The following is a 22,992-nucleotide window of genomic DNA, read 5'->3' as shown; positions in this document are numbered from 1 at the left end:
ATCCCTTGAATACAAGCAAATTTTTCCCTGGTCATTTGCTGATACGTTAAAGAAGATGCCAGGCAACAATATAGTTTTTGTTTTTTTTCCAAAACTTCGTTTTTGTTGATAGATGTGCAAGCGTTGTAAAGCGTTCAAGGTCTTGCTATAAGTAGCACATTTTTCTGCGTAAGAATAGGTAACAGGCAATTCATTTATGATTTATGATTTATGATTTATGAAAAATTCATTTTTTCTCAGTGTTGCCTCTGAATTGTCACAAGTTTTGGTTAAAACAGCTTTTACAGAGGCAGTGACAACCAATATTTGAGGGTGCCAGAGGCTTCAGGATCACGAGGCTGTTGTGGCTTACTTAGACCAACATAAATACAGGAGAAAGAAAATCAGGCTTATTTTTATAGGGCTGTGATTTTAACAAATCACTAAGATTTATAAATTCGGATGATTGCACACAGAGTGTATAATTATTGACTACAAAATAGTCACTGCCTACCCAGCTCAAACTTAAACTATAAAATTGTCACTTATTGCAAGTCAGAGCCTTTTTAACTTGAAGTACATCTCCAGCTTTAGGCTTAGCATGACTGGTGACTATATCAGATACACAGAAACGACAATACAGTATAGTATTTATCACTGTTGACAATAAACTAGATGTGGACTTGCGGAAAAGTTTATAAGTTTGTGACAGACAATTAAGCTTTCATGAATGATTTTGCAACTTGGTTCTACCATTTTTTTAATTTTTCCTTTTTTTATCATAAAAAGGGCAAATGTTTAGAGTACGATGAATATGATTACTCGTTGCTTGTATTGCAACTGTGTGAATTTTGAAATAAATTTTTTCTCTTTCTACATTGTAGGTTCTCCAAATTAGGACAATACCATGAAATATTAAAGATAATTAAAAACTTCTCAGAAAGAGCTGGGTTTTATTGTTTTTTTTTTATGTTTTTTTTAATTCATTGTAATGTATCATTTTTCAAATTGATCGATGGACCTGAATCAGTTTTGAGCAAAGTTGAGCTTTTTCAATATACAATAGTTGCAAAAGAAGAATATATTTTGAGATCAGATGAAAATCTCACCATGCAGTGCATATATAGGGAAGCAAATCCACCTGCAAACTGTAACTTCACATTTCATATGACTCAGTCAAACACAGTCAGCTCAGTCAGTGGTTGCAGCATAAGTTATGATCTTGACCAATCAAGTCTGGTCTCTTGCATTGCTGGAAATGAAGCTGGTTCAAAGTCAAGCAATAGTCAAACTGTCACTGTGGTTCCAGCACAACGTGAGTAATTTCTCGTAGTGATCAGTTCAACAGTTGAAGAAAACTTTTGTGATATCAATATATGGCAAAACGTTTAGGAAGTTGATGTTCTACTGTTTCAGGGAATCTTGAATTTATTGTGACTGGTAGTAACATCACAAACACTGGGGAAGGAGTAGCTTCATATCCTGGAGAAAATGTTACTTTTAGTTGCAACATTGCTTTTAATGATCAGCTTAATACAACATATAAGTTAAAAGTTTCTGATAAGAAGCTCAATAGTGAACAGTCTTTTCATTTGAAACCTTTGAATCCTTCCAATACTGGGAATTATTCCTGCACAACCACACATAGCTTTAGAAGTTATAGAAGATATAGCTCATGAATTTATCTTGATGTATTGTGTGAGAAAGTAGTTGTTGATTGCATGTATTTGCTATAACTATTTGTGAATGATGTAATTTGTAAATGGATGTTTGAGAAATTTATATCAATATGTGTAGTGTTCAGGCATGAAATTCAAACTCACTTTTGTATAAAAAGTGATGATTAATCACATCTTGTTGCTTTGTTCATTCGCTTTTGTTGAGTTTATTCTTTGCTGCTTGCACTGTGGTAATTTATTATCTGTGGTAACATATTTACTGTACATTATTAAAAATAGATGCAGTGTCTTGCACCTTTTTTTGGTGATGTGTTTTAGGTATCTTTATATATTTAATGATGAAAAAATTATTTCAAGACTCTATATTATAGAGTTGAAAAATTGTTTTAAGACAGATAAGAGTCAATAAGACAATATAGAGTCTATATGTATGTGTGCATATAGATTTCAATAGGCTTAAATTTTCAAAACTTTGCTTTGAAAAAACGTGGTATAAATGTTGTTATGTCAAAAATGTTATTCACCGTGACGTTTGTGTTGTCTATTACGCTACAAACAGAACTGTTGCTAGTAAAGGGTTGTTAACTTGTTATTATTACTTTGGTAGTTCTCAGATTATTAGCATGTGTTTGTCGGTTGCTCTTAAGCAACTGAAACATATTTGCTTTTGGCAGTTGTTGTTTGCATCAGGTGTATTTCATTATTCTATGTTAGTTATTATTTGCTAACGCAAGTAAGTGTTGTACCTTTGCTTTATTTTTTAATCTTACTATTATGTTAATTGTATTAATGCAAACCTGAAAAATTTTATGCAAAGGAAGTTCCATTTTTTAATTGAAATTGTTTTATGCCTATAGATGTTTCTTCATTAGTGACTAACAACATACAAACATCCCAGTTTGTGATTGAAGCATCAGAAAGCAACTACCTGCTAAGATCAGATCAACAACTCACAATGAATTGCATTCCAAGTGATGCAAACCCACCAGCAACTTGTAGTTGGCAACTGTGCTCAGATTCAAGATGCCAGACACTCACCTTAGATGGTGGTTGTATTATCAGGGTTGATCTCAATGCATCAAGCAATGTGACTTGTGCTGCTGAGAATGTAGTTGGCAGTATATCAAGTGCAGAGCAAACTGTTCATGTGATTCCAGCTGAGAGTGAGTGCAATGAAAGGTGTTTTGCTGTGTTGTGTGTGCTGTGCTGAGTTTTGTGCTATGCTAGTTTTTGATCTTGCCTAAAGTTGTTAATTTTATTCCAGGACAAGTTCAATTCAAAGTCACTGGCAGCAATATTACAAATGACGGCAGCATTAACTCAACAACTTATCTTGGAGAAAGCATCATGATCTCTTGCAGTGTTTCATATGAAAATGAACTGAACACCACATACCTCATAAAACTACCAAACAACTCAATGATATCTCAGTCTTCAAAGTTGTTTTCCTCTGTAACACGTGATGACTCTGGAAATTATATCTGCAACACAAATGATCAATTTGGAAGCTTTAATGCAGCTATTTACCTCAATGTTATATGTGAGTTCTGATAAAGTGTTATAATGTTTGTTAAATGATGTTGCTGTAATGTTTGAATTGTTTGCTGTTCATTAATTGGAAGTTTAATTGAGTATGATATATTTCTTTCCCTGTGTAATGTAGATGTAAGAACTTGGAATTTACATGCATGCAGTTGTAGCGATACAACTGGAATCATTTCTTTAAAGACTATTTAAATAGAACAAAGTAAATTGAAGTTGATTTTTGTACATTTTGATTATTTTTAAAGCTTTTTGATAATTATTGCTGATGTTTCACTGGCATTTGCTTTTATTAAACCTGTACATTTTCTATCCATGGGTTGCTTTGTAATTGGTTTGAATGAGTGATGTTTAGAAAATCAAATTAGATGCATATTTACCTTTACATTAATTATATCAATGTGTAGCATATGCAATTATGAACATTTAATTTTACATGTACATGCTTTTATACAATGAAGTAGATGTTTTAAACTTTTTATTAAAAAAGATTTTAACTTTTTAATGGGCTAATTTCACTGTAATAGCTTGCAAAAGTAACTATGTTTTATAAACCAGATTTTTAACATAAACCTGTTTTACATATCTAAATTTTGATGATCTTGCCCAATAAAACTAATGTTTGTATTTCCAGACGCTGCAACACAGGATGATAAAATTCCAACTTGTGACTGGAATTTGAATGAAACTGGAATCTGCTCTGTTGTGTTTTTCTCAAATCCAAACTCCCAATTTGTATCATTGAGCAAAAATGGTAAGTTTTGACTTGATTTCTATGGTCATTTATTTATCAGTATGTGGTGAACTCAACAAGAGCTATTTGCGACCTGTACTTACAGTACTTTGATGTGTTGAACAGGTCTTTATTATAAAGTTATCTTGAGTTTAAAGATTATGCTTTTTAGGATCTCACAGGTTGAAATAGCTCAAAATCAAGGGCTTTTTTAATTTACTCTTAAACCACTAAGCAAAAAAGTTATTGCTTAACTTGAAACCTTTTTTACAGAAAAACCAAAATACAAATTTTCTAAAAATAAGTCAAATAGTTATGAAGACAGTATTGAAAGTTTTGATTTACGCTTTGCTGTAATAATCTACATTTTGAGTCTGGAGGTGACATCACCAAAGCAACTTCTAAGTAGTTTAGCACTATGCCGTTAGTACTGGTTTCATGTTATTAGTTAATTTGACTAATTTATTTACCAGGATCATCAGTGGCAAGTGACGGTGCAATGACTATAGAATCAACTGCTGATCAAGGCCAACAAACTTTCACATTCACTCGAACACAAGTAAGTAATGACATAACTTTTGTGCAATCTTGTAAACCAACGACCATGTACACATACAGTTGAATTAATTTATTAAAACTTATGAAATAAAATTTTTTTGTTCTTATGGACTAAGTTTGCTAGGAAACTCTAGGTAAAATTCTGGGGTAGACATAGGAAATAAGTCTACTCTGTAAGTTTATTGTTGAAGTAACAAAGTAATTACAAATTTAACTTACATTGCAAGGTTATTGGCTTACAGCTAAATTATTAAATTCATTACAAATTTCTACTTTTATTAAATTTACTGCATCAGTTTAACAATACTGTAATCAGTCTTTTCATGAAAAAAAGTGTGCATTGATAATTTAATTAATAATTGGTAACTAACTGACTTGAGCTGTGCACTAATAATTATATAGCCCTTCCTAACAGTAGTTAACGATAAGCTTTGAGCTGAAGCAAGCTATCATCTGCAGCACGTACAATTCCAACTCATAGATTACTGCTGGTCGTCACGTTAATGACATCAAAATAAAAATACTATAATTGCTACAGGTAAAAAATTCAGACAATGGAAGTTACGAGCTCACCGTGAAATCTTCAAGCGGAAGTTTATTCTCGAATAGTGTTTTACTCTTTCACATTGAAGTTGTGGACAATACAAATGACAATGGAGAACCACCTGGAACTCCTGGTCTCTCCACTGGTGCAATTGCTGGTATTATTGCTGGTGTTGTGGTGGTCATTTTATGTGCAGCTGGTTATGGTGTTTATAGATGGAGAAGAGGACCTCAGAAGAAAAGTTGGTTTATTTTTTTGGATTTGTTTCATTATTTTGTTGAAACTGGCATTCTTGGAACTTAGGTTTTTATATTTATATTCCAAAATTGTTTTTATTTTATCTCCATTTGCAGTTTGTGACTATCTTAAATGTACGTTGTTTTTGGTCAATGTTTTAAAAAACTTTTTTTCGTTAGTTTATAAATTCTTTTCACTGTATTCTTGGTATTTACACAGATGGAAGTCAGTCTAATGAAATGTATCCTACTGTCAGTGGCAACCGCGTATTGACAGGTGCCATTATTCTTTAGGCCACAACTAATGCTTCGAATAACTTTGGAAATGTTTTCATGAAATGGTGTCAAAAATGTTCATTTGTTTTCAAAGCTATTTGATCAAGATTTGCTCATTTGTTCGTGTTTTTATTTCTGTTTAGGTCTAGTTAATGTTGGAAGTTACGTTTTTATTTGCTTTTAAATGTGCATATGCTCATGTTACTTATAAACATTGTTTATTTTTCCAGATCAACCTGGTTACATTGATGTTGATGCAAATAATTCAACCCAAGTAATCAAAATTTTTGTACATATTATAATGGAAATGTTTATTGTAACAATTTATTATACATTGAATGGCTTCATTTGTTCTGAAATCTAATTAAAGTTATAAATGATCACAGATTAACTCAGATAACGAAAGGAATTATGAAGCAGTTGGTCCAGCTGAAGGTATGACCTCATAATATTTGCTCTGACTGATTGTTCTATAGAAATATTAAGTAACACGAAATTTTTCCATGAAGAATTTTCAAGTGAATTATTGTCATCTATTCAAATCAGGAAAGTAAACAGTTACGTTGCATAGATTTATGAGTTTTAAAATCTTCATGATTGTTTTTGCAGGAATTGCAAATTTGAATTGCGAATTGCAAATTGCAATTTTGAAACCTTTCTCATATTTGCGTCATTTATTCAAAAGCTGGAGTAAATTTTTCATTTTGAATTGAATAGTAACATGACAAAGGTTAACGAGTTTCGTAATCTTCATGACTGTTTTTGTAAGAATTATAAACTATTTTTTGCGTTTATAAATCTGCAGATGAAAATGGATATCTTGCGGTTAATGGAAGCACAACTGGTCACTTGGTAATTCCTGTTTTATTTTAAATGTAACGCAGCAGCATTGATTGCAGCTGCTTGAATCTTACTTCATTTTAATTTTGCAGAGAAACAGAGCTTCAAATTCTCAGCTGGAAACTGGTAAATTACCTTATTTACAATTTTTATGAGTTATACAAATAACAGCTTAATACCACAGTATGATGTTTATTGTGGAGGTAACAAATACTGTAACATAGAAATAACATCAAACTAAAGTAAAATTTGACCAACTGAACACTTTATTACGCAGACAATGCAGGTTACATTGTCTTGAATGGGGAGGAATCCAATGCTCAGTCGAACAATCAAGGAAATGAATCAAGTAGTTCCAAAAGATATGAAAACATTGAAGGTGCTTATGATGACGTCATTATTGCTCCACGTGCTCATACTGAGGTGAGAAAATTAAACTGAAGTCGTTGAACTAATTTATAAAAATCAAACCTGAAGTAAAAGTATGATTTCAAAATTATATTTCTATTAAACTTTCCTTCACAATCATGAACAACAGAACGGATCAAGAAGATATGAAAATGTTGAAGGGCCTTATGATGAAATCAACAACTCATAGAAATTGATTTGCAAAAACTTGCATACTTCTATTATGTCTATGTCTTGTCTGTTTTGTCATAGGTAGCTTATATAATAAAAAACTACACTGAGATTTTTTATTGTTAAAATCGGTGGTGTTCGTTGCATAAAGTCTTCGAAATATTTTTTGATATACGCTACATTGGTTGTTTTGTCTTTTACCCCATTATCTATCATTGTTTGTTTTTTTAAATTGCTACAGTGCAGTTGTGGACTATGAAGTTCATCCTGTGAACTGTTTCTATTTTATCCCAAATGTTTTCAATCAGCGACTACATTTGTGTTCCACATAGTTTGTACTCGCGTTACGCGGAATACTTTATGCATTTCCCCTCATGCATTTTTATTCAAACATTTTTGTCAAAACATGGAAATCTTATTTTGCTTAAACAACTCGTAGAAATTTTTTAACAGCGACTTTTTCTAATATTGACATCTTTCCGAAACCACCCATAAAACGCCAGGTTGTAAACCGTTATCTTACTTGGCCTGGTGCCATCAATGTATTGTGATGTAATAGATAACGAAACACGTTTTTAAAGTTAACAGTCCAACGTGCATACAATGATTGTCATAACCAGCCAAAGTGAAAATCCTTCACTGTTCAGCATCTCAACCTTTTGCATGCCGCTGTAGTTGCTCAAAGTTATATGACTGCGTATATCGTTTATAATAAAGATAAAGCACTTACATTGTTTTTGGACGTATTTTACTGGTGTTGTGAATTCTTGTACCACAATTGAGGCAGAATATTCATTTTTATCGTTTCTGTGTATGTATTGGTCGCGTTCATCGCTATAGCGCATTCTACTTAACAACTTTTTCCTGTTTTCCGTCTATTGATTAATAATTAATTAATAGTTTGTGTTTTATATTGTGATGTAACAGCGTTTAGAATTATGTTTTTGTTCATGCTCTCTACGATTAATATCGAAGTAATAGACGTTACAGTTATCATCACCATAATTACATTTTAATATTCAAGTATTACGTGTTTTATGATTTTTACGTGCAATCATTGTATAAAGAGATTAATTTTTTTAAATTAAAGCTATAAATAACTTTTAATTGAACTTAGTTTGATTGCTTTCATGTCAGTAGGTTCATTCATTCAGTATGTTTTTTCATTATTGATTGTTTAAATTGCTGCGAAATTATCTTTCGAAGAATTTGTTGTGACGCAATAAGGTTTTGCGAATAGGCTATAAGGTTAGTCCTAGACATAAGTTGCCACCTTGTTTAAATAACATATACAGAAGAGTTCGTCAAGTTCGTTCACTTTTTCAAATTTTTGAATAATGTAAGTCTTATGTAATCAAGTATTTAAGTATTTTTTTCTAAATGTTGTCTTTCCATTTTCTCTTGCTCGCTGGTTGAAAGTTGCAAGATCAGTCAATGTCCGGCTTCTCACAACCTTCGAAGTATGAGTCGACCACATCCTTCTGCTGTAACCAGCCAGCTGCATAAAGGGTCACATAACCATTTACTGACTATTACTAGAATATTCATTGAAAAATATCCTGTGACGAACTTTTCAACCCACAATTTTCTTACAAACACGCGGAAATATTTTAAAACATGCTGCACCATAAGTGTTGCTCAAAACCTTGTCATTGACCAGCTCGGTAGCGAAGCAAACCAAGCAAAGACGAACTAGGTAACCGGGACTCAAGCTCAAGAAATAATAGTCGAGTTTATGTTGTGCCAAAGAGTTTTATTTTTTGCTCGGGGGCGCCACATCATACGGTGTTCAAAATTCATTTTCAAAACTGAGAATTTTTAACTCCTCTATTCCGAATTCCGAACTCCCGGATGTAGTTGCAAACTGTTCCGAAATTTGAGATTAGCTAAAGAAACGATAACACAACTTTTTAGAACAGTTTGAAAAGAAATATTTACAACACATTTGACTTAAGACATTTAACATTTTTATGAAAAAACGTCATTGTTCAGAATTAAAAAACTCAACAAATTTTTTTGATTAAATTTTTAAATTTCAACAAAAAATTAAATATAAAAATTAAACATTAAATTATGATTAAAAGTTTAATCAAAAATGTTAAAAAATTACTAATTGTAAACACAAACAAATTAAATTTACTTTAAAATTTGTTGTACATTTCATTTAAAATCAATCTCCGGATACGGACAACACTAAGTGCAATCGTGTACAGGAATAATCTCTTCTTTTTATGATAAATCAACATTGTTTTGAAAAAAGTACGTAATGAGTGCTTCTGTGCTTGTCCGGACCCGGCCTTTTTACAACAATATACGGGGTCTTAAGAAAAAGTGAAATACCTGGATAGGACATAAAATCTTTGCTCTATTATATGGCGAAATTACTAAAGTGGAGCAATCGATCGGAAAACAGATCTATCGCCTACAGTTCGAGCAAAACCTGTGAACAATACGCTTATGGAATCGCTTTGATAAAACGTTTTGAAGCCGGTTTTCCCTAAGACGCTTTTCGAACGTCAGCTCTGATTCACGTCACGTCTATTCCTTTTTCGAGTATGAGCATCTATCTGATGACGCAGAACTACTGGCGAAACTGCAACTGTTAGATGACGTATGTGTGGGTTACTAATGTACGTGTAGGTATAACCGTGTAGGTTAAATACAACAGCATTATACACGGAAGTAGTCACATATAAATATAGAGTAACTTATGTCAAAACTTAAGTGCTAAGCAGCTAACTGCCTTAACTGGTCAAGTTACAACTTCGTTGAAAAAGAAAGATAAGAAAGGTGTTAAAACTTGGTAAAAATACTTGATTTAAATCTGTTGGCAGCATCTGTAGTAGCTTTTAGAAAAATCAAAGGTTTTTCCGCAATTGTTTACTACTGATAATAAGTGTATATTTACCATGACGCAGGTGATGTAGTTAGGTCGCCATTCTAGATTATTAGAGTTTTAAACTAAATTTGTTGACGGCAAAGGACAGCAAACAACAACCTTCTTGGTCGGGTACCAAACCCAGACTAAAAGCATATAAAACGTGAAATACTAAAATTATTTAAAAAATAATTAACGTTATTAACAAGGTGACACATCTATATATCGGCAACGCGGTGTCACATTTCCTTAAATGTTACGTGGACAATAATGTTACCAATACAATAGGTGATAATAACTAGGTAACCAGGTGAATATACTTTATGGACAAGTGGGGTATATACAATAAAGTAACACACAGTTTAAAGTAGCTCTAACGTTGCCATAGAAACCTGCAGAAATGGGCAGTCGGTACTTTGAAAGCATCGTAGGTAACGGTACCAGTACTTTGCAAAAAATGTACCGACGGTTCCGATATTGGGTACTATTTAAAAAAAGTAGTGGTGTACTTTGTCGGTACTCGGTACCGGTACTTTTTCTGTAAAAGATGTTGCTGCAAATGCAATGTTTGCCGCTATTATGACCCGGTAAAGGTTACTCCAGGTCAAAACATGTGTGATGTTAATCGCTTGCAATTTTACTTGACATTTCTAGATTAAAAAAGATCAACAGATGCTAAAGTTAATATTAAGGATTAATTAACATGTAAGTTTGAAAACATACTTACTAAAATTTTAAAATTATGAAGTGAAAAGTACAGAGTACCGGGACCGATTGAAAGTTCTTGAAAAAAGTAATTCGGTACAGAGATCCGGTACTTTTTTAAAGTACCGGCGGTACCGCTATCGGTACTATAGTACCGCGATACTGCCCACCTATGCATATCTGACAAAGTAATTTCGTTAGTGCAACATTACGTTACAATTGTATTTACAATATTAGCTGCTCATGCGAATGCTGAAGCTATGTTTGCCCAGGAAGGTTTAACTTTAGGTCACATATTTTTGATCAGCAAACATTATCCATCGCCTCAGCATTTAAACCGAAAGTAATTTGCAGGAAGTTGCTGGATTCTAAATATGTAGTAAATGTTGAGAATACAGAGCAGCTAAAAATTAAGAATGTGTTTCATTTTAAAAACAAAGATATGAAAGACAAATAGCTTTATGGCTTTGCAGTTACTTTGATTGCTATCCTTTGTAAATAGGCAGTTTTGCAGGATTTTAGTAACAAATGTGACTACATCATATTTATTCTTGTTACCATATTTAGTCTGTGTTTGAGCACTAGTTTGAATTTTTCGCATCTCTTGAGTTATCGTTTCCGCATTTGTCTTGTGTGGTTTATCAATTGGTTTGTTTGTTTGTTTGTTTTTAGTTCTCTTTATTCAAAAAGGGTTTGTTTTTCAATATAATTTGGTTGTTTTGTGTTTATTTGTTGTCCTGGAGCTTTGCGTTATTATAATTGGTTTATTTTACCGCGTGTAGTTGTTGTGTTTGCTTTTAGTTTTACAGTAACGGGGTTTAACACGGTTCAAATTTGTTCTTGTCGCCTTTGTTGCCCGCACCAGTGGTACCGCCGGCTTTCCCCGCTAATAACAAAATTTTTCCTAATATGTTCAAAGTAAATGGGTCAGTTCGGTTTCGAGTGTTAAGTCGCGAGGAGGGTTTTGAAGTAGTAGTAGTTCGTTTTATTGCCGTGAGTGTTCATCCTTTTTGTGAATTGTTTTTAAATACATCAAACAACACTCAAGTGTGACTCTGGTGTTGGGGGTTCACCGCAAGGAGCTGCTATTCCTGGTTTAAGTTGCGTTTTACGTGACATAAATGCTGCATTGTGCTGATATTATAAAGGTTTCTGCGCAAATGATTTACAAGTTAACAAATACAAATACTTGCAAGAATGCCTTTTTTTGATGTTTAGCAAAGAATACCGTGGAATACGATGCGCTTCATTGTATGTGTTTGTTGTGCTTCTGCCATATGTCGGCCTGTGAGTGTGACGCTGAGAAAAACATCGAAGTCCATGATTGTCATGTCTGACTTTGATCATGTCACGTCATTTCTTGTCTGTCATGTCTGATTTCTGATTTCTTTATTTCCAGCGGTCGAGTAACTCAGAACTAAAATACTTAGAAGTTAACCCAACAGAAAGATGAAGCGAACCTGGTAGAAATACTTGAGTTAATTTGTTGACAACATCGTTAAGTAATTTTGGATTAAATTAAGAACTTTCTCATAGCTTGTCACTGTGCCTGGTTACAGTAATGTGCCAAGTACACGCCATACGACTGGAAACAGAGTTCACTCAGTAGGTTATTTTAGCTCAATGTGTTTTGTTTGATTTTTGGTTTGATCGATATTTAAACATAATTGTTTTATCGTGAAATACCAAGTACCCGGTTCTATAGTTTTATTGCGCGGTGACATAATTGCGTTATAATAAATGTTTGATATTAGCTGCTTATCACAATGCTGAAACCCTGTTTACACAAAACGTATGTTCAAATCACATATTTGATCAGCAAACAACATCACTTTCGGGTTTAAAATGAGAAAAAGTTGCCACTAGTTGCTGTTTCATGTACGCAGTCACTGCTTAGTGTTGAAACCTCATAGTAAGTGACGTTAAATATTTATATGTTGGTTGTTGCACAGAGATATGAAAGACTCGAAATTTGACCCCAAGACACCCAAAAAAGCAGTTGTCAGTAAACTAATTGGTGAAAAGAGTTTTAGTAATATGTAGTGGTTAAGTAGTTGTTGTCAGGATGGTATCGAAAAGATGTTTTCCTATTACGACGAAGACACCGGTAATTATGACGTCACAATGAAAAACAATATACCTGATGATTAAGATTTGAATAAGGGATGATAGTAGCGGTTGGCTAGCTACCGCGTTTTGGATGAAATACGTCTCCATAGGTAGGTGATTAGTAGCAGGTAATAAATTTGCGTTTTTTTGCCACTTATTTATATGCAATAACTACTTAACCACAATATATTAGTACAAATTCTTTCACCACTATATTTACTGACAACTACATACACTATACTATATACACTATACAACTATAAACACTATACAATTATATACACTATACACTATACTAACTATATTATATCTCAGGCCAACTTGTTTTTGGACTTGCCCCTCACTTTAAACGTAAACTTAACTTTGTTTGTGCATTTGATTACAGACATGTGGGGTTGAAATTAAAATCATAGCCAAATTTTCAAACTAACTTTTATTGCCTTTTATTGTTTTTGCTTTTTTTGAAACATTAATTTAGCAGAATTGTGTAATCTTTTACGAATAACATTAGAATTTTACAACTGCAAGAATCCCACGTTTTTATGACGTCGCAGGGAAAGGGTCGCGGTGTAAAATCTTCCGCAGAAAAATCAAATCTTATGTTCTCACTAAGAGATTCTTGAATTATGAAACCATTCAAGTTGAACAAAATTCATAATTTAATTTAGTAAGGTGATTAAATAGTGAATGAATGAATGAATGAACATTAGCTTAACATTTCGGTTTATTTGCAAAACAATGTGTATCAAGAGTGTGACCTGTTAACTTTAAGTGCAAGTTGATTCTTAAAAACGGTGTAAGTATTACAAGTATTACAAGTTAGTTTAAGGACTAAGTTAATATTACGAAGTACTTCGTAAGATATAGAGTCTAGAATTTTATTTTCCATTTGCAAAGTGAAAGAAAAGTATATTTAGATACTAGCTTTTGTGTACAGTAGGTTGTAATTTATAATTTTCAATTACAATTTGAAATATCGTCTTACTTTACAATACTTCCAAGAGCTGCAGCAGTAACACGATTCCATACAAGTTAAAGAAAAACTCTTAATAAACACACATTTTGCAAAGTAACAATTGCAGAAGTACCTTCAGCAGATAGTTGATTGTAGTGGAACGGTATAAGTATAATACCAACATATGCATTAACCTAGCTCGACACAAATTAGAAAAATTTTTACATAAAAAGTATTTCTCATCATTATGGTTTTCAGTATTATTGACAGTTGGTTTAGTGATATTGGCATCTTGATGAACACGACTGGTGGAGCACATGACTGACGGCAGACAAAAAGGGTTTACCGACAGTTAATCATTAAACTATTAAACACACAGTCACTTCAATCCTCGGACTTTTTATCACCAGACGTCCGTGATTAACTGTCGCGTGATTAAATGTCTGTACATTGTCAAAAAGACCCTAATTTATAAAACCTCAATTTAATCGACTCAGTCACAGAGTTTGTATTCTAAGCCTTTATATTGTACTTAGGTCTACATGTATACGAAAAAAGTTTATCCAATTGGTTTACATCATTTAATGATTAACACTTGACCAAGAGCAAGCGGGAAAAGAACTCTTTTCGCATTAAAGTTGTCATTTACAATTGCCATACACGTGCCGTTCATCGTTATTTGTCAAGGGTGAGGATAAATTAAAATTCGAAAACCAATTTGTGATTTAATAAAATAAGTTTAGTTACCATTACTATAGCAGGTTGTACTGCACAGTGCACATACATGTCTGTGATTGTTTGAGAGATAGTTAGAATAAATTAACTTAATTTCATTTTGCTATTGATAAACGTTAATAGATCAAGTAATAGTAAAGTAATAGAAGTTTTACTTTTAAAACCAATTAAATCTGTTTTAAAAAAACAAACGATGAAGTTGAAGATTGAAACATTTGCAATTATCCTACTGGCTGTGAAAGGTAAATATAGTTTTCAAATATTATACAAATAAAGTATTTTCCTATTTTTTCCTGAAGAGAACTGTTAGCAAGAACTGTTAACTATAGGAAGCTTAAATCTTTGAGGCATTTCCTGAGTGTAACAATTATGTTTCTTGTTTTTTGCATTGGCCGTACTTGCTTGCAACGTACTTGTACTAGCGTAAAATAGAAACCTAATTCAAAGCTTGCAAAATTGTCGTTTTATGTTTTCCAAACCCAAACGTTGAGTAGGCCAATATGACTGACAGAGTCTTGAAAAGCAAAGTCAAAGTTTTGCAAATTTTCTACATGTTTTAAACCTATATGTAACCTAAATTTGCTTTGTGTTGTTTCCATAAACTTGGGCAACTTCTTTTGTTTAAACAACGTTTGCAATGATATCATATAATCAAGCAAAATAACTGTTGTTAACAATAACAATCTGTTACGTAAAAGATAAAAGTATCTTCATTTGATTGAAACTTATAAAAGCAAAAAATGCAAATGAAATAACAACATGTAAACGTTGTAACAAATGTAAATCGCTGAAATAACAGAAAATTCTTCTTTCATTATTGCCATTACGATATAATCCTGACATGAGAAAGTTGTTCGCAAAGCGGATTACACATCTGCCAATCAGGCTGATTGGCGGCTATTCAAAGAAATATTTTGAAAAAATATTTAGATGAAGGTCAATACCAAAACTATAACAAAAAAGTAAGTTATAAAGAAATCACAACAATTTTCACAACAAATATAATCACAACAAGTATAAGTTTCAACATGTTTTCAAAATTGTTCAAGAAGGATCTCGGTAGCTTTTGTATTTTGTTTTGTTATAAACCCACAAAAATGGTTACAAGCTACGTTTGGAAGGTACCATATTCTATTAAAAAAAAACGGTCAAGATAGGTTAGCTTTTAAGTTTGACTTTAAATATAAACAAATTCTTGAAAATTTACATAATCTTTTTTTCACTAGCTTGGTTATAAGCAAATTATACCGGGCGTACAAAAATTTTATTTTGGCTGATATTACTATCAAACGCACAAACGCTTTCATTGCACAAAACGACGTATAACAAACAAAAGTGTGGAATTTTGTTTCCATTTAGGTGCATCAGCCACTACTAAAATCATCACCAACTCCCCAAACAATCCATTGGCAACTGGTTTCAACAATCTCATTGTAACTGCTCAGTTTCCAACACCAACTGCTTTTGGTGATTCGTGTTCTTGGTTCTATGGAGGAGAGTTGGACAGTGGAAGTGGTGCTCCGTTTTACTCAGGAATATTTGGATGTGACCCTCCAGCACCAGGCACATTTGACAGCATCACTTGCACTGAACAAACAATTGATGGCACAAGTCACACAATAACAACACTGACAATCACTGAACCGCTTGTTGCTGGGGATATAAATATTACAGTGAGGTGTGCAATTGCAACCACACCTGGTTCTATTACAAGAGCAGTGAAAGGTAAGTTTTGTTTTGTAAGCACAAGAAAACGAGTAACTTCTTACAAAGTTTTATTGTGAGTTTTGCACAAAATTATATTGTCTTAAACGGAAAAGTGTTAAACATATTTGTACCATCGTGGCTTAATTAAGAAAATAGTTGTAATAAACTAAATAAAATGCTTAGCAAAAGCGTAAATTTTTTTCATGCAAATCAATTTCTTGGTTTCTTACTTTATCGATTGATTGAAAATAATTCTATTATTTATTTTTGAAAGGAAAAATGAAAATACATAGAAACTAAACAACTGGAAACAAAAGAGGCATGTTAAATTATTCTGAACTATAAAACGTTTCCAACAATATATTTTATAAAATAAATGTGTTCGTCATTATCCAACAGAAATGTAAATCACTGATAAACAATAAACCATAAAAATGTACTTGTTTGGGAGTTAAGACTATGCTACAAAATCGCCATGACCTGTATATTGACTTCCTCAGCCTAACCCACAAAATGTTTGATTTAATACTTAAAACATTTCCAGCGCGAAACAAAATTAACCTTAAATCGGTTACAAGCGCGAACCAATATTCTAATTCTATGCAAAAAAGGACTTTCCACCAAATCTAGTAATGCTGCTATAATCTAAAGTAATGTGCATAAAACAAATGTAACCAAACTTTTTCTGACCAGGTAAGCTCCCTGCTTTAACGGCTGGTCAATTAGCCAGACTCTCTTATTTTTACGAGTCTTCCTCAAATAAAAACAAAGGTCTTCTCTTTATTAAAACCTCACGTAGACTAACTCAACTCAACCAAAAACTTGTCAGCCGAGCAACCAACCAAACACAGAATTAATCTTGGCCACATAGCAAGAAAATAAGCGTGGGGCGTTAATTACCAAATAGGTCTACAGGGGTAGTGCGGTGACGCGGAACGAGAAACAAGCTAAAAAAAAACCTGCACGTGTAAATGGTAAAGAAGTGCGACAGTGCGAGAGAAGTTATGAAAACCGACAAGTATACGCAAGTACACATAAATGAAGTAATGAACAGCACCTATAGAAACGGATGACACACACACATTGGACTAAATTACTGTATAATATAATGCAGTAGAAAAACAGTGCACGCACACACTAAGGTAAAAACTCCCTAACAGTTTACGGGGTAGTAAATATAAAACAAACACTAAGTAGTCATAAACAGCTTACACCGTAAACTAGTGCTTTACAAACCGGGTGTTACAACATTAAAATGCAGTGCTTATAAAACAGGTGTGAAAAGATATTTTCGTGACACAAATATACAAAACAATCATCGGGAAGTCAATTTACTTGCTACGTGTCCAGTATTTCAAAGAATAAGATTGAAAATTTGATCGGTTAGGCTCAATATTTTCAAACTTGACTGAGACAGTTTATTGCGTTGACTTTGAGATTTGAATCGTCTGGGCAATTCGAATAAGTTCTACCTAATTTCATGCTTCATCTCATTTTCCACTTAAACTTGAGTTATATAAATTTGTTAAAAAGAATAATGTTTTACTGGCGATTGAAGATATAATTTAAATTATTAATGTTATGATAAGTAAAGTTGAGTTAAAAAGCTTTTACAGCGCTTTTGCTACGCAATGTGCTTACGTTTTGCTACACGTAAGTTTAATAAAGGTGTTTTGCACAAAGTGAGGAAATCGCACAAGTATAGGATCCAAATCAAATTGTTAGTTTTAAAAAAGTTCTTAAAGAAACAAAGTACAGTTTTTCACTAAAAGATATTTACGTCTTTGCTGTATTCGCAGTATACAGCCTGCTGTTTTAAGAATGTTTGCATTTACAATAAAGCTTCTCTGTTCATTGTTCAAGTAGGCCTACTACATTTTAAAACAACCTGTTTTAAACGTGAACATCAAAGCTTCAACATACGCTATGCATTCTACAGATTGTCCATCATCTCTTCCTCATGATGTTGTGATTACGTCATCATCTCAAACATACCAAGCCAGTGGATTGTTCAGTTGCCCAACAGGAGATTTATTTTACTCGAATGGTACAGCACCGTCATCTAGCAATACGATGTGCTTAGCAAATGCACAATGGTTGGCTCAAGATGATCTACAGTGTACAGGTTTGTCACGCTTTTTACAAAACGTTCACTCATCAGTAAAGCATACAAAGTAAATTGGCTTGTTGTTGCATGAGATACTGCCCAATAATTTGCTACATACATATTTAAATTTAAACGCATTCAATTGAGAATTTTTAAATAAAACAATACAAAGACTTCAGTGCATAATGTTTGGAGCAACTTATAATTGGAAAAATGAATAAAACAGCACGGATATTTTAAAACATTATCACAGGAATAGACCTCATCAGCATTGAGACTTTTTCTAAATAGAAACGAAACATCTGCTTATCTTGTTTAGAATTTTCTATGGATTTTTTATGCTTTGAATTACAAAAATTAGAATTAATTTTGATTTAGGTGCATCGCCTGGAACTAAAATCAGCACCAACCCCCCAAACAATCCATTGGTAACTGGTTTCAACAATCTCATTGTAACTGCTCAGTTTCCAACACCAACTAGTTCTTCTGATTCATGTTACTGGTATTATGGAGGAGAGCTGGACAGTGGAAGTGGTGCTTCGTTTTACTCAGGAATATTCGGATGTGACCCTCCAGCTCCAGGCACATATGACAGCATCACTTGCACTGAACAAACAATTGATGGCACAAGTCACATAATAACAACATTGACAATCACTGAACCGCTTGTTGCTGGGAATATCAATATCGAAGTGAGTTGCGCAATAGCAGTGATCATACCAGGCTCAGTAACTGCGCTGGTGCAAGGTGAGCATTTTAAAGGATAACTACAAAGCGTGCTGCGTAAAGTTTCTGAAATTGAATATGATTTTGATAATTAAAATAATGTTTGTAAGTTTTCATAATACAAGAAAAACTATTTTTAACTTGAGTGCATTAAATAAAATATGGCTTCAAATATTTGTAAAAATTAACCTAATCAATGCAGATTGTCCGTCATCACTTCCTTATGATGTTGTGTTTACGTCATCATCTCAAACATACCGAGCCAGTGGAATGTTCAGTTGCCCAACAGGAGATTTATTTTACTCGAATGGAACTCCACTGCCATCTGGTGACACAGTATGTCTAGCCAATGCAGAATGGAGTGGTCAAGATAATTTACAATGTTAGTCAGGTAAGTTAGTAGTTTGTAGGGGTAAGAGGGTATTTTCTCTTGATAAACTAAATTTTCACTCGCCACACACTTGTTAAACGAGATATTATGTTAAATAATTTACTAGATCTACTTTTTAGCTTCCGATCCATTCATGACTGGAAACCTGATCGTTCCTGAAGGAGATACCACAAGCCTGAATTGCAATTATGATGAAACCGTTTTTCCTGAAGTAACATCCTCGATATTTTATTTTGATGAAATTGGATATATTGTATCAAAGGTAAACTTTTTGCGAAATTTACACACTTTCTAATTCTAATTTTTATTTTAATTACAGCACTTTTTATCCTTTCGAATAAACTAAGAATAAAATTATTTTTTTTGTAATATATGAAAAGCCTTGGTTTTACCACAAGAAAGAATCTTGCGTTTACTACAACAAGTTAATGTTAACATAGTTTATGTAACGTCTGCATTTTGATGTAAATACGTAGGATGAAATGTTTCACCTAAAACTGGAAAAGGAAGACAACATGAAACCCATATCATGTCAAGTGGTGACGTCATATACGCAGATTTACAATAACACCGGACGATCCAGTGTAGAGCATGTTAACGTACAATGTAAGAAATAATTTTAACCTAAAGGTATCGTTGTTGTGGCCATTAGTGAGCTTTGTTTTTATGACATAATCATTTAAAAAAATATATAACATTTAACGAAAGACTTAACATTAAACACAGTTTCAAAATTATTTTTTTTACTTTGAAAGTTCAAAAATATTTTTATTACAAAATACAATTTTTTTAAAAAATACCCTAATTGTTTTTATGCCCAAACCTTCGAGACAGTGTTAAAAAAAAATTTTTCTTTAGATGCTCCTTATGGAATGAAAAACATTTCTTGTAGCTTGGACAATTGATAAAACTGGAATTTGTGATATTTCATTTTTTTCAAATCCCGAAATGAAATTTGTTTTTTTGTCTTTAAATGTTTGGTTTTGGCTGTTAATTTTATTCATGTTACTATTCGAAACAACTGTAAATATTATCGTTAAATTTAAAGGACCCAAGACAACATTATTGTGTATTTGATAATTTAAGGTGTTTATGTGATATTTAGTTATTAGTTTGTGTGTTAAGTTGGAAGCTTCAGTCACATATGACATTTCAATTATGCAGATAAAGCAGTCTCTAATGATGGAAAAGATATTGTTTTCAGCAACGGCTATGAACACCACTATTTGTATACAAGGAATCAGGTAAGGGTAATACATTAAAGTAAGTGCATAACATTTGACAATATACTGCACACCATGCAATACTATACTATATGCGCAATGAATATCAAACTATTTATCATCCGGGTTGAAATATTTGAAATGACCCAAATATTAAAACGATGCACGAATTACATGAAATGAACATGGAATTTTGATGATGATAAACTAACTTCACAGGTGACATCAAGTGATGAGGGAACTTACAAGCTTACTTTGAGCCATCTCCTTCCGCCATACAACTACTCAATAGAGTTTGACGTTACTGTTGTCAACATCGATCAACTTCCAACACCAGACAACACAGGAGCAATTGTTGGAGGAACTGTTGCCGCTGTTGCTCTCATCTGCATTACAGTTGTGCTCGCACTGTATGTTACAAGGAGGCCACAAACGCCAAAAGCTAAAAGTTAGAAAATACACTGAATGCACAGTAATTTCTATTTTAGCCCAATGCATGAAATTAAGGACATAATAAAGTTATATAAAACTCCACTTGAAAATACATAAATATTTTCTAAAAAAAACATGAATTGTAAGTCAAACTTTTTACATTTCTTTTAGATAAATTAAACACTTCACACAACACAAAAACACATACTGGTGAGTTAAACTTAAACGGCGATGTATTTATTGACAGTAAAAAATTAATCAAAAAACAAAAAACGTTCAATTTATTGCGATTATTTACGTCAGCTGCACATATTTGCTTAATAATTGTAATAAATTTTAAATTTGCTTTTCAGTGCATGAGGAATATGTTGAATTCGACGAACACGTACAAAGCAATGCAAAGGTGACTTTAATATTGACATTATTTTGCATGTATTGCTAAAGATTCGATTTGAAATTGGGAACGTTGCAATATAAAATAAACTAAAAGATTCGTAGAGAGAAGAAAATTCAGAAGCATGAATAAGCGAATTATATTTTCTTAAATTCTCTCTCACTGTTCAATTAGTCGTATATTTTATTTGTGGTTAATATAAAAGAAATAAAGCGTGTGTACATATATTTAAATAAATTCATCATTTGCAGACACAAGATACAAACGCAGCTTATGAAAACCTGGAGAAGCTTGAGGAAGGTATCTCAGAGCATTGTGTTAAGATAAACGTAAAGGTTTTCGAACAACTAGAAAATATAAGTTATAAGTTCATTGCAAAATTAGTTCACGCTGTTGTAATAAAATATGATGTCTATTAATAAAGACGTAAAACGACAATTTCTAGTTTCGATCATAAAAATTTAATTGTAGAATATTTCATAAAGATACTTACTCTGCCATTCTCCTAACAATCAGGTTTATGTTAACAGACAAAAATGGCTACTTGGAAGTGAACGTTGGTGATCGACAAACTACGGTTTGTTTCTAAAATTGTTAATTTTTTTTCTGTTTACATTTTGTCTACGTTGCAATTTATAAAATATTCAAGTAAAGTCTGAATTTATTTTATATAATTTTACAAATACAAAATTACGACATTTTTAAATTATTTATACAACATTATTGTGTTGTTGAATATAATATCATCATTGGCAAACTAACATCACCATTACACTGTGTTGGTATATACTATATACTCATAGCATCATTCTACCACGTTATTGAGGTTACAATATTACACGCCAATCAAAGGTTAGGTTATAAGACAAGTAGTAATGACGTCAGCAGTATCATCAGTCATCTGATTAATAATGATTCAATTTCTTGTTTAGGCAGCAAATTATGAAAACACCAGAGGAGAACAAAATTATGAAATCATCGAAGGACTTTATGATGGAGAAATATAAAACGTTAATGGCAAACTATTTAAAACAACCATCTCTTTATGTTGTATATATTGTTAAAAATGCACTTTCATGGCCCGGACTGAAATATAGGACCTTTGGGCATGAACGACATGACCAGACTATTAATATGATTATAAAAGTGTGTAGCGGTCAACGTTTCAACGTAGAATCAGTTCCACTTGCATTTCTATGAATCTTGCCAATTTGCTCTGGTTACCTCATCTTACTGTAGTTAGCCTTATCTTTTGCCACTCCGTGGGCTTGGAAGCTGACGTAGTAAGAATAATTCAAAGCAATTTTGAATCCAGTTATGAGTAGTAATTTTATTTTGACACCGTGATTGAAAGCATTTTGAGAAGTTCTTATACTTTGATTTAAAACAATATTGTTCTAGTATAAATCTAATTTATCTATTTATTGAATTGGACCAATAAACATATTTGGATATTGAAAGCAGCGGCCCGACGATTTATAATTAATAGGCTCTGTAGATAACAAATCGGAGTCGAAGCGGTTCTCTAACGATTTGTAATAAGCACTGTAGATAACAAATCGGAGTCTCCCAGAGGCCGTTCAGACTAAAACCAAATAACTCTTTGTTCAAGCTAATCGATAACACAATATGCAATAACCTGCCAACCTCAGATCGTCCAACTC

At 32.7% G+C, this 22,992-nt stretch overlaps 4 protein-coding genes across 4 annotated transcripts in view; all 4 read left to right on the top strand.

Annotated features, from left to right (window-relative positions):
• Positions 1-7,005, top strand: part of LOC143444999 (uncharacterized) — a 46,373-nt gene extending 39,368 nt beyond the window's left edge. The window contains exons 13-16 of the mRNA XM_076943790.1: positions 6,353-6,399; positions 6,480-6,513; positions 6,665-6,810; positions 6,926-7,005. Of these exons, the coding sequence (XP_076799905.1) occupies positions 6,353-6,399; positions 6,480-6,513; positions 6,665-6,810; positions 6,926-6,985 (287 nt within the window). The 3' untranslated portion in view covers positions 6,986-7,005. The remainder of the gene's footprint in view (positions 1-6,352; positions 6,400-6,479; positions 6,514-6,664; positions 6,811-6,925) is intronic.
• Positions 2,318-6,118, top strand: LOC143446448 (uncharacterized). The gene is made up of 10 exons (XM_076946080.1): positions 2,318-2,821; positions 2,923-3,198; positions 3,835-3,954; positions 4,207-4,338; positions 4,407-4,492; positions 5,030-5,276; positions 5,492-5,548; positions 5,778-5,821; positions 5,934-5,982; positions 6,024-6,118. Exons 1-10 carry the CDS (start codon positions 2,506-2,508, stop codon positions 6,116-6,118), a joined length of 1,422 nt encoding a protein of 473 aa, XP_076802195.1. The 5' UTR covers positions 2,318-2,505.
• A 10,976-nt stretch (positions 7,006-17,981) lies between the features above and the next one.
• On the top strand, positions 17,982-18,929 carry LOC143444998 (uncharacterized). The gene is made up of 2 exons (XM_076943789.1): positions 17,982-18,180; positions 18,541-18,929. The coding sequence occupies exons 1-2, from the start codon at positions 17,982-17,984 to the stop codon at positions 18,927-18,929; spliced, it is 588 nt and encodes a 195-aa protein (XP_076799904.1).
• An 832-nt stretch (positions 18,930-19,761) lies between these two features.
• LOC143444997 (uncharacterized) lies at positions 19,762-22,792 on the top strand. The gene is made up of 8 exons (XM_076943788.1): positions 19,762-19,885; positions 20,444-20,523; positions 20,722-20,950; positions 21,106-21,144; positions 21,288-21,337; positions 21,580-21,628; positions 21,859-21,905; positions 22,261-22,792. The coding sequence occupies exons 1-8, from the start codon at positions 19,762-19,764 to the stop codon at positions 22,333-22,335; spliced, it is 693 nt and encodes a 230-aa protein (XP_076799903.1). The 3' UTR covers positions 22,336-22,792.
• The last annotated feature ends 200 nt before the right edge of the window (positions 22,793-22,992 follow it).

The sequence above is a fragment of the Clavelina lepadiformis genome, chromosome 2 (assembly GCF_947623445.1).
Source record: "Clavelina lepadiformis chromosome 2, kaClaLepa1.1, whole genome shotgun sequence".
Taxonomy (NCBI): Eukaryota; Metazoa; Chordata; class Ascidiacea; order Aplousobranchia; family Clavelinidae; genus Clavelina; species Clavelina lepadiformis.
This window is presented reverse-complemented; position numbering and strand designations above follow the sequence as displayed.

What these genes read in the sequence shown, in the direction of transcription:
- LOC143446448 (XM_076946080.1), top strand. Translation starts at nt 2,506, where the DNA reads ATGCCTATAGATGTTTCTTCATTAGTGACTAACAACATACAAACATCC. An exon ending in ATGCAAATAATTCAACCCAA is followed by an intron (nt 5,822 to 5,933) that starts GTAATCAAAATT and finishes AAATGATCACAG; the next exon opens with ATTAACTCAGATAACGAAAG. An exon ending in AGCAGTTGGTCCAGCTGAAG is followed by an intron (nt 5,983 to 6,023) that starts GTATGACCTCAT and finishes ATTGTTCTATAG; the next exon opens with AAATATTAAGTAACACGAAA.
- LOC143444998 (XM_076943789.1), top strand. Translation starts at nt 17,982, where the DNA reads ATGCATTCTACAGATTGTCCATCATCTCTTCCTCATGATGTTGTGATT. An exon ending in AGATGATCTACAGTGTACAG is followed by an intron (nt 18,181 to 18,540) that starts GTTTGTCACGCT and finishes ATTTTGATTTAG; the next exon opens with GTGCATCGCCTGGAACTAAA.
- LOC143444997 (XM_076943788.1), top strand. Translation starts at nt 19,762, where the DNA reads ATGTTTCACCTAAAACTGGAAAAGGAAGACAACATGAAACCCATATCA. An exon ending in ACGTACAAAGCAATGCAAAG is followed by an intron (nt 21,338 to 21,579) that starts GTGACTTTAATA and finishes CATCATTTGCAG; the next exon opens with ACACAAGATACAAACGCAGC. An exon ending in TTGGTGATCGACAAACTACG is followed by an intron (nt 21,906 to 22,260) that starts GTTTGTTTCTAA and finishes TTTCTTGTTTAG; the next exon opens with GCAGCAAATTATGAAAACAC.